This window comes from Sinocyclocheilus rhinocerous, unplaced genomic scaffold (genome assembly GCF_001515625.1).
Source record: "Sinocyclocheilus rhinocerous isolate Xijiao unplaced genomic scaffold, SAMN03320098_v1.1 scaffold688, whole genome shotgun sequence".
NCBI classification, from domain to species: Eukaryota; Metazoa; Chordata; class Actinopteri; order Cypriniformes; family Cyprinidae; genus Sinocyclocheilus; species Sinocyclocheilus rhinocerous.
In genome coordinates, this window is record NW_015651641.1 from 2,152,475 (window position 1) to 2,164,900 (window position 12,426).

A 12,426-nucleotide genomic window follows, 5' to 3' on the forward strand; every position below is an offset into this window, starting at 1 on the left:
CCCCCCCCCCCTCCTGTCACTGGGACTGTGTGAATTTTACAGGCTCTTTTGCCCCATCACCATAAACCATGGTATTTTTCACCCTCTCTGAACTGTTATACCATCACATTGGTGTTATGAAGATGGTGTTTGTGCACCGGGTGAAGTGATTTTTGTTGAAATAATGAGATGGTGGAGGGCCACTGATCTAATCAGAGCTGTTTGTGTGTGTTTGTCATTCTGCAGCTGGACACAGAGGCCAGTGACATCCTGAACGATCTCCAGGTCAAGCTGAACAACGTCTTGGACGAGCTGAGCAGCACCTTTGGAAACACGTCAGTGTTTAGAGATCATATACATATGGGTTAATCGCAGAAAAATGTAGATTATAAAACCAAAACAAAACATTAAGAAATTATATTTTGCATAAAGGAAATTAAGCCTTCTTATTTAGGAACATTTAGATTTTTACATTCTTTTCTGATATTTCTTTCAAGCACATTTCCCTGATTTCTCTTTTCTCCAAAGTGTCGAGACTTTTACTTTATTTTTTATTTTTTTAAATTATTCATAGTTTTAAATTTTATAGCACTATTTTTTACTGCATTTTTAAAGCATAAATTCTGCATAATTATTAATTTCTGAATTTATGCTTTAAAAATGCAGTAAAAAATTTGGTGTATAATTGTCCATATTTCTTGTGCTGTCTTTAATTTATACTAAATATATTAAATTAATATTAATTTAATATATTCAGAATAAATCAAAGGCAACACAAAAATACTGGCAATATTTACAATTTACAATATTTCAATATTTGTGATGTTTACAGAAAATACTTCGCACCATTTTTTTTTTGCATTATATTAATGATAATTGGGAACATCTGCTTAATGAAAATATTATTTGCGTTTGCATTGTTATTTGCATTATTCCCGGTGATGATTCTCATTACTGTAAAAAAGTGTTTTTATTGTGTAAAGAAAAAAAACATACTGATATAAATACTAAAGAAATGAATAAGTATAATATAATACATTTATTATTATTATTATTATTAATTTTTACATTATAGATACGAGAATCAGAGAGGATGCTTAGTTGAAATGAAAACAAACACTATGTAGAAATCTCACTTAGACAAATAGGCTTTATTTTCTTTATACAAATGATAATTTCTTGACAGGTTTCATTAGACTTGCCCGCTCATGATTTTAAACACTTCCAGTTTTGCAAATAACGGCACTCAGTTAAACATATGTACAGTGGTTCATCATTATACCTTTAATTTATACTAAATATATTAAATTAATATTAATATTTATTTTCTTTATACAAATGATAATTTCTTGACAGGTTTCATTAGACTTGCCCGCTCATGATTTTAAACACTTCCAGTTTTGCAAATAACGGCACTCAGTTAAACATATGTACAGTGGTTCATCATTATATACTGTAGCTTTGGTGCTCTTGAAATGAATGTAGTTTTTAGTCTGGCCTGCATCATATCTCAAGATTTCTCTGTTGAGTAAAGATTAAAATCTCTTATATTAATCTAAAAGGAAAAAATGACATTCATTTCACACTTTTGCACAACCCCTCTTATGTCAGTCTAGCATGTTCCTTCTTCATGCTGAACTCTGATGTTCCTCTGTAGTTTCCAGAGCCGCATTGATGACTGCATGCGTCAGATGGCCAGTCTGCTGTACCAGATCAAAGGTCCAGTGAACGCCAACACCCGTAACCAGGTGGAGGCCGACTCTGATAACATGCTGCGGCCACTGATGGACTTCCTGGATGCAAAGTGAGCAAAACTCTCCTCACCTGTACAGAAACCATTATTACTGTACCTGAAGCCTGTCCTGATCTCTCTGTGTGTGTGTGTGTTTGCGAGCAGTCTGATGCTGTTTGCCTCAGTGTGTGAGAAAACCGTGCTGAAGAGAGTGCTGAAGGAGCTGTGGAGGATTGTGATGAACAGTCTCGAGAAGACCATCATCCTTCCTCAGGGCAATGACACCTTTGTAAGACCTGTATGACTAGATACTAAATACATTGTCTTTTTTTTTTTTCAGATAAAACTGCTTAAAATGCTTTTACATTGTATTATTTGGTTTCTAAAAAAAAATGTTATTTGGCCCCTAAAGGCTTCATTTTAAAAGCCAGTAAATTTTTTGCCTGTAACCTTTTGAATGTTTCCTGTAAGAAATACATCAAGTATTTGAACATGTGTTGTAATTAATCATCTAATGTTTATGTGTAAACATGTAAAATCTTTGTTTTGTAACGCTATAACGCTTTTATCTCTTCCTGGCAGGGAATGATCTTTTCAGCGGCTAAAGAACTGGGTCAGCTCTCCAAACTCAAGGTAGCTCTCCAGGCTTGTTTAATCCAGACTGTGATCTCTTTAAACCAGCTCAGAGCTCAGCAAGAGAGTACAGATGAAGAGCCTCAATATAAATGCTTTCGACATGTTTCTGTAACCTCAACACGTGCTTAATATTGTGTGCTTGAGTGTGTAAACAGAATATCCCATCAAACCTTTTCTGTAAATCTCTGATATTGCTGCACTGCACACCATTCCACTGTTAAAAGGAAAAAATAGAGTTTATTGTAATGGGAAGAAAACTTGCTGTTACTTTCAGAACTCAAAACTTCCATCCAGCCGATTACATTTCTTTTTCATTTAAAAATATTTGGATTTTTATGGATGACTATTTTAGAATTTGATTTTTTTTTTGACAAAAGTAGATTTTTTTCCCCTGTAATTTTTAGCTGTATTTCTTGAATTTCTGATTTAAATGACCAAATAGTGACTTTATATTTTGACAATTGCAACTTTATTTTCCCGTGACGGCAACTTTATTTTTCATAATTGTGACTTTTTTCCTTTTAATTGTGACTTTCTTCTTGAAACTGTGATTTTAGATGCAATAACGTGAGTTTACATCACATGCAACCTCATTTCTTAATTCTTATTTAAACAATCTCTTTAGGTTACCCAATTTCTTTTATTTATTTTTTTTACTCTGAAGTGGAAACAAGTTTCCATGGGTTACTAGTGTCAGAAATCCAGAAACATTAACACATCATCGCTTATATTTACAAGTCAATGACATCTGTTCAGTGTCCAGACCCATTGATTTTTATTTGTGTTAGAGGTCATTTTGTCGATTTTGTGGGGTTTTAATGTTATTTGGCTCTGCAGGATCACATGTCTGGTGAAGCTAAAAGCTTGACTCCCAAGCAGTGTGCGGTCATGGACGTGGCCCTTGAAACCATAAAGGTATAAATGATATTATCTTTAAAAGCACCAATAGATTTCCATGTTGTTTGAAAAGCAGTGGTTTGTACAGAATTAATATTTGATGAATCGCTATCCTCTGCAGCAATACTTCCACGCTGGAGGAAATGGTTTGAAGAAGGCCTTCCTGGAGAAGAGTCCTGAACTGTCCTCGCTGAGACACGCGCTGTCCCTCTATACCCAGACCACCGACACGCTCATCAAGACGTTTGTAACTACTCAGCATGCTCAAGGTGAACACACACACATCTAGTGACACATCCACACTATTTTATACATATGACACACTTGATAACATCAATATTAAGGAATAGTATGACAATTTAATCATTATTTACTACTTATGTTGTTCTAAACCTGTATGACTTTCTTTCTTTTGTGAAACAAAGACTTTTTCTTCCATATAATTTCGCATTTCCTATTCTAATTTCTTTAGTTCATATTGTTTGATCTCCTAGAGATGAGTTTGTAAAACAATACACTAGGTGTCAGTATTGAGCTGTGGATTGATTTGTGTAGTTATTGTACTGGAATTTGAGCTCTTCTTTAAGCTTTATCCGTCTCTTACTGCTTAATGTGTCTACTGTCCATGTTTCTCTGCTGTTGTTGTTACTGTTCTGTCTTGTTTTTAATGTGTTGCTTTTGAACTCTTCCAATGCTATTCTGCTTCTGTCTCTGCCTTAAGTGCATAATGTGAAGGGTATGAGGATAACACCTAGTGAGAAAATACAGCCATCCAGGGGTAGGTCACCACAGACTCCACGAGACCCAAAAACCCTCTCACAAATAATCACAGTCCCCTTCTCCAGATCCGTTCCTAAATGTGTTTTGGGTGTATTTGTGCTCTAGTGTGATGAATCTCACAATCTCCACGCCATATTTTTATCCAAACTTAAAATAAAGAAATGCTATTTTAAGAAAACCAAGCCTAAGACCCCATGAAATGGCTTAATTATTTTTTCCCCTGTATTGATGCATTTCCAGGATTTTGGGACACAACATTATTTAAATAGTCAGTAGTCTGAAATGGCGGTGAGCCCTGGTTTGTTACTTGCTGTTGTTAATCAGAGGCAGGTTTGTTTTAGTGGTAGTATTTTCATCCTAGAGAGCATTTGATTGGATGAAAATTTGGACACGCCCATAAGTGCATAATGACTCCTCAATATGTCTGTTTTCTTCGAAAATACAAGTTGTAAATTAATATTTGCAGTATTCTATAGATGACCTCAGTGCTAACATGGATTAAAAGCCACAAAAATCAAATGTTTTACTTCACGGGGTCACATTTTTTCACCCAGTTGGCTCCCACTGTAAATTAGGCCGTGTATATTGTCATTGTTATCACTTCCTTTTTCTGTAAATATGGACACAGGACTAGCTGGTACATCTTTTTCTAATGCTTAATTTTTTCTTAAAAGTTACTCCATGCATGTGAGGCCTGTGTTTTACTGTGTGTGTGTACTAAGTGTAAATATGTGTACCATATTTTAGAGACAGATTTGTACTCAAAAGTGAGCTTAACCTGTCCTCCTTTAGGGGACATTAAAGGACGTCACCATTTGTAAAAACAAGATAAAAAGATTTTTTTATTATCATTATTGTAAAAATGCAGCAAGAGTTAAGGTTAGGTTATAGTATTTATAACAAGCTCAGTATAAAAACAACAGTAGTCTGTCTATTTATCTAATGTCACCATTTAGATAAATATGTAAATATGTGTGTGTGTGTTTGTAGGCTCAGGGGTTGATAAACCAGTAGGGGAAGTATCCATACAGATCGATCTCTTCACTCACCCAGGCACAGGAGAGCATAAAGTTACAGTTAAAGGTAAGTCTAATTGTATTTTTTACCATGTTTAAGCGAGCTTTATCTGTGTATTGTCTGATGGCTGAATCACATTTCTTTATTTCTAGTTGTGGCTGCTAATGATCTGAAGTGGCAGACATCTGGGATGTTCCGACCGTTTGTGGAGGTCACCATGATCGGCCCTCATCTCAGCGACAAGAAGCGCAAGTTCACTACCAAATCGAAGAACAACAGCTGGGCGCCCAAATTCAACGAGACCTTCCATTTGTGAGTGCAAAACCTAGTCATTCACGACTAATCAGATTAACGAATAACAGTAGATTAAACAATGATGTGTGAGGGATCAAGTAAGACTACAAAACAGACGGCTCTCTCTGTTTCACAATTTTTGAAAGAGAGAACATGATCATTGTACACATAATATTGCCAAAGCATCAATACAAATAAAACATTTGAAGGCTAAAAAAGGATAGATGGATGGATGGATTGATAGATGATATATGGTCTGTATGAGTCAGAATTTGAATATGCATTATTACTGCATCTCTGCATTCAAGATGTTTAAAGAGCAATGAGAAAATTACTACTAGCGAATAGTACTTAAACCACCGCTCTCTCTCTCTCTGTGTGTGTGTGTGTGTGTGTGTGCAGTATTCTTGGGAACGAGGATGGGCCGGAGTGTTATGAGCTTCAGGTGTGTGTGAAGGACTACTGCTTCGGCCGCGCAGACCGTGTGGTCGGTATCGCCGTCATACAGTTGTGTGATGTCGCGCCGAGGGCCAGCTGCGCCTGCTGGTGTCCACTGGGCCCACGGATACACACCGATGACACGGGCCTCACCGTCATGCGCATCCTCTCCCAGCGCTCGGGTGACGAGGTGGCCAAAGAGTTTGTGAAACTGAAGTCTGAGACCCGATCGGCCGAGGAGGGGAGGTGAGGACGTTCCTTCACAGCAGAAGACAGTCTGAGACTCTTAAGTGCTGGAGGGACATCAGCACTGTCACCTTTTTGTGTCCACATCAATGTTTTTGCTGCCCACTGAAACCCGCTGAGAAGGGCTTTCAGCAGCACAAGAGAGGCCATGTGACAAGTTTTATAAAGAGCATTGTTAGTTTAGCAGTGGATGAGGGGGGAGTCATCCACATAAACAGATTGAACACAATATTTTTTCCATATATTGATATAAAAAACACACTCACACATTCAGCCACTAACAAACTAGCAAATGACTAGTTGAGGTAGACACCATGTTTTATTTGACGTGAATGAAACGAGACTGTGAAGGATAGACATGCACTTTGACCTGACATAGACATAACTTTGACCCTGAAATTTTTTTTATGAATTGCCTCATATTAAATTTAATAATCATTGCAAAAAATAAGACCAGACATGTCTATCCCTTACAAACTTGTTTGCAAGAAGAAAAAAAATGGTGTCAATCCCTGACTTGAGGTTCTTTGACCTCCGACCAGTAGATGGCACTGTGAGTGTGCTGGGTCATTATTTTGGAAGCGTCTGTTGTAGAATACACAGATTCCACATCCGTTCGTGCACTTTTTCTCTGTAAACACCCCTTTTGCCATGTGTTTATTGCCTTATTTTTTGATGCTGTGAATGTGTCAAGTTGAAATGTAATGATTATGATTGTTATGAATGTTGTGACTCCTGAGACAGTGTTTGTGTCCTGGGGGCCAGGTCTCATTCACTCAGTGTTGTGGAGTGATTTGTTGCATGATTGAATCAGAAAAAATGACCATTCATTTCAAAAGCCAACGTACTTCAGCCATCATCTGTGACCAGTAGGTGGCAGCAATAATCTCGTTCACATTTACACCTGCTTCATCACCCACACCAAGACAATGCAGCATCATCGGACAGTATTGAAGCTAAAATGTTTGAATGCTTTAATGGGGTGTCATGTAATATTTTTCAATATTTTATGTAGTGGAAAAGCGCTGAAAAATCAGCATCAGCTGGGGAGAGAAAATATGAACGTTAACAAATCAAGCTCAAATATGATAACTGATCAATTAAAGATGAGTAGATGTTTGTTTGTTTTTTCATTTCAAAGCGGCCTTATATTATTTGTTCTGATATTTTCTATTTAAATGATTTTAACTTTTTTTTTTTTTTCCTTTTAAGTAAAAATGATTCTTTTTTTCTGAGAAGTCTTGTTGTTACTCCATTTCTTCGTTTTAAATGGCTGATTTATTTTCTTTAATTGTTCTTTTTGAGGAATTTTATACTGTGTTGTGCTTTGTTTTTCCAGAAACAACTGCAAAAACAAAGAGGAAAAAGACAGTAACACTACCATTTTTCCCATCATTTGTTGCCTGTGCAAAAGCCTCACCTTGTTAATTCAAATTTCAATGTAAAAATATTGTATTTTTCACAAAACGCTGCCAATATGTAAAATGTATGTTGATATTGCCAATTATCGTGACTGTTGAACCTGTTATTTATTTCTGTACATTTCTCACTTCTAACTCTGTCACTTTATAAACTGTTACCGTTAATTAGGCCGGCAGTGTTTGGACTGTATTTTAGGGAATTGTCACTCTTTGTAATATACACATTCCTCGTGCCAACTTGTGAAAGTTCTCACTTTTTTTAAAACTCTTGTAACAGTACTGACAATGAATACTGGCATGTATGGACTTTACTCAGTTTTACTGAGTTTACTCACATTTTTGAAGTTATATTGGTGTTGTACACAGTCACTGACAAGGAAAAATTTATTAAAATGTTTGTGTGCACACTCCAACAAATGAATTTATACATAAAGTCTCTTAAACTAATGTTTTAAGCTGGTTTGATTTGTTATTTTATGAGGAGTTTATTTGAATCATTATTCACTGAAACACTATATCACAAATACACTTTCGCTCTCAATTTTGATTTCAGTATGTGGAAGCACAATCAGAAGTACAGCAAAATTCATTGGGGAAAATTTTTTTTTATTTTTTTTCACACAGACCTACTGTATTACTTGAGAAGACTTTACATATAGCGCACAACCAATATGAACTACTTTCATGAGCTTTTATAGTGCTTTTTGTCCTTATTTTAGCATCTGCCCCCATTTACCTGCATTATATGGAAGAGAAAGAGCAGCATGAACATCCTGCTTAACTATCTTCTTTTGTGATGCACAGACCATACAGGTTAAAAACGTAATTAGGGTAAATGACACTGTTTTTATTTCTGGGTGAACTATTCCTTTCAGTGTCACACTACACAGGATAACGTCGTGGCCTAGTGGTTTGCACACATGCTTTGACACACTGAGCTAAGGTTCTCATGTGGGAAATTTGAGTTTTCAGTTTTCTGGCATGCAACATTTCCCGATTCTCTACCCTCTTGTTTGTTGTCTGTATCAATAAGAGATAATAAAACAGCCCTTTCCTGCAGCTGACGTGTGACATAGTACACCATAAACGTAAGCATGATCTGTGTAGTGTTTTGATAGCCTGCATAGAGATCTGTGTAATATCTCAGTTGTTTGTCCTACATAGCAATTAGATTGCATAGGAGAAATTTCTACTGAGCTTTGAACGAGCAACCTCTTGAGCAATAAAATTATTTTCCTCTGGGTATATCTGTCCAAATTTGAGCCGTACTCTTAAAAATTAAGCCTTTAACATCGAGGGAACCTTTCCAATCCACACAAGTTTCTTTAGAGTGGAAAAAGGTTCTTTAGACTTTTAAAATGTTCTTCACACTAAGTAAAAAAAAAAGACTTTACTAAAATATTCTTTGGATAACCCACAATAGTTCTATGGCATCGTTTTGAAGCCAAGTCTCTTTTGGAAACTTTATTTTTAAGAGTTTAAACTATTTAAATGAGGTTTAGACTGGAAGGATTTTACATTATACCAAATTTCGGCCAGTTTCCAGCGACTACGTCATTCCCTCATCCAACTGTTTTACCAGCTTCCCTCTTCCAGCCCAGCAGAGTCCAAAGATCATCTACTGTTTGCTTTCCGTCTGTCCCTAGACGTGCTATACTGTAAAATCCCTCTGTTTCCTTCAAGCTTACGCAGTAGTCCAATCACGAACCCCCTTCTTAGGCCACAACTGCAGCCGCTGGCTCCACCCAGCCCTGGAAACCTCTTCCTGACCTCAGGTTACACCCTTAACTTCCACCTGTACTCTAAGTAAGGGACCTCGCTTGCAGTTGCATTATGGGAACTGTAGTGACGTTCTGCATGTCCTTTTCCGCGCATGTTTATGGGGTGGTGGTTTAGTCTGAAACACTGCTGATTCTCTAGGGATTCTGGATGGCAGACGTGTGACTCAGGTATGACACCTTCAGCTGGTGCACTCTTCTTATTTAATACATGTTTAGAGAGCTTAAAAGGGGGAATGGTAGTCTTCTAAAGTTTTCCACTCCAGTTTTCCATTTTTTTCACTCTCAAAGTGAGTTACTTATTAACATTAGCTAGAGGCACTTGCACCTGTGATAAAGTACTTGGTAAAAAAAAAAAAATACTGAACATTATAAGTTGAGTATGTGACAAATAGCACATAACACCTGTATCAGTATAAACGTAGAGAGGAGTGTTTTTGAGAATGTCAAAAGCGAAGTGATAAGGCGACGGTCAGAGTTTTAAGGAGCGTGTTTAAGGGTGTGTGATCTTTCTTGTTGACTCTTGAATATAGATGGTGAAGGGTCGAGTGTTTTCCTCATGTTGAGGGGAAACTGGTCACTAGACCAACATTAGTTATGGTCATTGAACTTTCCTTGTCAATGTGGCACACGAGTCACACCGATAGATTATTACAGTTAGAGATGTTAGAGCTATAAAACAAAGATGAACAGGAACATAATGTACTGTAAAAAAACTGCTACGGTAAAAACCCGTTGGTTGGTTAAACCTAAGTTACTTATGTATAGTATAAGACTATACATGTGATTTCATGGAAAGTTTTTGTAATAATGTTTTTTATGTTTATATGTAAGTAAATATTATTTATTGCCTGGTCATTATTGACCTGGTATTATTTATTGCCTGGCGTGACCCATCAGAATTTTTTTTTTTTTTATCTACATTTTTGTTGTTAGCTATATGTTTTATGCTATTTTATGTTATTTCATGTATATAGCATTATTTCATTATTTTTAACATATTTCAAATGTAACACTGTGTTCATCATAGTATTTTTCATGATTGCTGGAAAAGCCTTTTTGAACTTACAGTAGTCATCACGTGGCATCATTGCATCATTATGGTGGTTATTATATTTCAAAATATTAGGGAAATGATTTTATCTTAATTCTGTTGGTTTACTAATATATCGTAAATTACACAGTCACCGCAATATCTTTCATCACTTTCAGCAATGCATGAAACATCATCACTTTACAATGTTCTGGCAACCATAGCTTCAAGATATTCAACAAAATATAATAATAATAATAATAATAATAATAATAATAAATTGATTAGATAATGCATTCGAAAAATCTACAGTATTCTGAGAACTTACATTTGAAAGGATGTTATGTTAAATTTATGTTGCTTGGAAATAATTGATTTCACTTTAAATGTTTAATTTTTGATACTTTATAGTGATTCTTTTAATGGCCGTAGGCGATGTGTTGACTTTTGAGCAATCCTGTTTGTTTAATGGATGGTTAATGATAATATTAGATTAGATAAAGAGTGAGATGAAGGAATGTGAGTGTGGTCTAATGTTCAGGGTTATGAGCGGCCATATACAACACTAATTTCTAATTGGGAAATAACTCATTTTAGATACAAAATAGCCTTTTTAGATACAGTATTTTGTTATGTATTAATTTTTTGTTTTATTTTTTTGACAAAAATACAATTATCTGGCCTCTAACAGCAATTCAAGGATTATTTATCCTTATTTAAGATCAAGCTGAATGTCTCTGTGTTATATGAACAAACGCTAACGGCTCTGAAAATGGCTGTCAGGTGAATAATCTGTGAGATCAGGAAGCACAGCTTCATGTGTATGGAGAAGGCCTGTATGTGTAAATACATGCGCCTCTCATCAATACCCTGCGCTGATAAGACCAGAGCTGTAAAATACACTGAACTTTCGGCCAGTTTATCATTAACCACAGCTAGACACTAACAGAAAGATATCATCATGCATTATGATCAGACTCTATCCAACCTGCAGTTTGTCTGATTTCAATGCTTTGTAGGAAGAGCTGTAACATAAACTGGCTACAACATCCCTAATTCTTCTGTAAGACTAATGAACCTATAGAAAACTCTATAGAATAGTATAAATATGGCCACATGGTATTTTCAGGGGATTCTTATTTTCACTTAAACAAGGTTTTTTTATCATATAAAACACACCATATGCCAACCATTAATGACAAATACTTCAATTTAATAAAAATGATTTGTAATATCTAGCATCCCCGTGACCCTACATAAGACAATTAAAAAAATGAAAGATAATTACACAATAGATTGGATACAGTTTGACCAGTCCTTATGATTATACAGCTCTTTAATGCAGAAGATTTTGAAATTATTTATGTGTAAAGTTTTGTAGTTTTCTTCATATTTAATGTTTTTTTAAATTTATTTTGGTTTCTCTTTCCCAGTATGATGATGTGATCCGAGAAACATGGGCTCCCTGCTGTCTGCGTGTAGAATTAACGTAAAGAAAAAGAAAGTAGAAGGTAACATACTGTAACTAAGTACACTGAACACACAGTTTGAAGCCTGAATTATAAAAATAACGTTCCCGTTTGTTTTCTTGTTTTTTAAATTTTCTAGTCTGTTTTTTTTCCCCTAGTAGTGTTTATTTATGTGGTGTTTTTATATTTTATTTCCTCAGAGGAGAGGCATTTGCGAGCTAATGACAGGGAATTCAATCTGTCGTTTAAGTATGCTGTGAGTAGGAAAATACTAATATATTTTTTAGTCAAAAAATTTTTGGGAGCATATTGTGAGTTTTTTTTTTTTCTTTTTTCATGTGTGCCCTTACAGAACAATGCCATCAAGACCTCCAAGTACAACGTCTTCACCTTCCTCCCTCTCAATCTGTTTGAGCAGTTTCAAAGACTGGCCAATGCCTACTTTGTCTTTCTTCTCATCTTACAGGTATCTTAACCTGTTGAATCCACCTCAATTAGATTACCACATTATTACAGCAGTTTAAAAGGTTGCTCTGAAATTACAAAAGCATATATGAGATTTATAGAGTAAGAAAAGTTCTAACAGGCTTCACCGTGTTTGTGTTGCACAGCTGATTCCTCAGATCTCGTCTCTGTCCTGGTTCACGACTGTAGTTCCGCTGCTGCTGGTGTTGTCTATGAACCTAGCCAAAGATCTCTCTGACGC

The 12,426-nt window shown here is 35.9% G+C and overlaps 2 protein-coding genes across 2 annotated transcripts in view; both read left to right on the top strand.

Moving 5' to 3' along the window:
* LOC107713368 (protein unc-13 homolog B-like) overlaps nucleotides 1-7,853 on the top strand; it is a 29,935-nt gene extending 22,082 nt beyond the window's left edge. The window contains exons 24-32 of the mRNA XM_016518856.1: nucleotides 226-314; nucleotides 1,637-1,783; nucleotides 1,877-2,009; nucleotides 2,294-2,344; nucleotides 3,185-3,262; nucleotides 3,366-3,513; nucleotides 5,015-5,107; nucleotides 5,194-5,353; nucleotides 5,738-7,853. Of these exons, the coding sequence (XP_016374342.1) occupies nucleotides 226-314; nucleotides 1,637-1,783; nucleotides 1,877-2,009; nucleotides 2,294-2,344; nucleotides 3,185-3,262; nucleotides 3,366-3,513; nucleotides 5,015-5,107; nucleotides 5,194-5,353; nucleotides 5,738-6,023 (1,185 nt within the window). The 3' untranslated portion in view covers nucleotides 6,024-7,853. The remainder of the gene's footprint in view (nucleotides 1-225; nucleotides 315-1,636; nucleotides 1,784-1,876; nucleotides 2,010-2,293; nucleotides 2,345-3,184; nucleotides 3,263-3,365; nucleotides 3,514-5,014; nucleotides 5,108-5,193; nucleotides 5,354-5,737) is intronic.
* A 1,406-nt stretch (nucleotides 7,854-9,259) lies between these two features.
* The window catches only part of LOC107713374 (phospholipid-transporting ATPase ID-like), a 17,549-nt gene continuing 14,382 nt past the window's right edge, over nucleotides 9,260-12,426 (top strand). Inside the window, exons 1-4 of the mRNA XM_016518864.1 lie at nucleotides 9,260-9,389; nucleotides 11,685-11,762; nucleotides 11,921-11,976; nucleotides 12,073-12,186. Coding sequence (XP_016374350.1) covers nucleotides 11,708-11,762; nucleotides 11,921-11,976; nucleotides 12,073-12,186 — 225 coding nt within the window. The 5' untranslated portion in view covers nucleotides 9,260-9,389; nucleotides 11,685-11,707. The remainder of the gene's footprint in view (nucleotides 9,390-11,684; nucleotides 11,763-11,920; nucleotides 11,977-12,072; nucleotides 12,187-12,426) is intronic.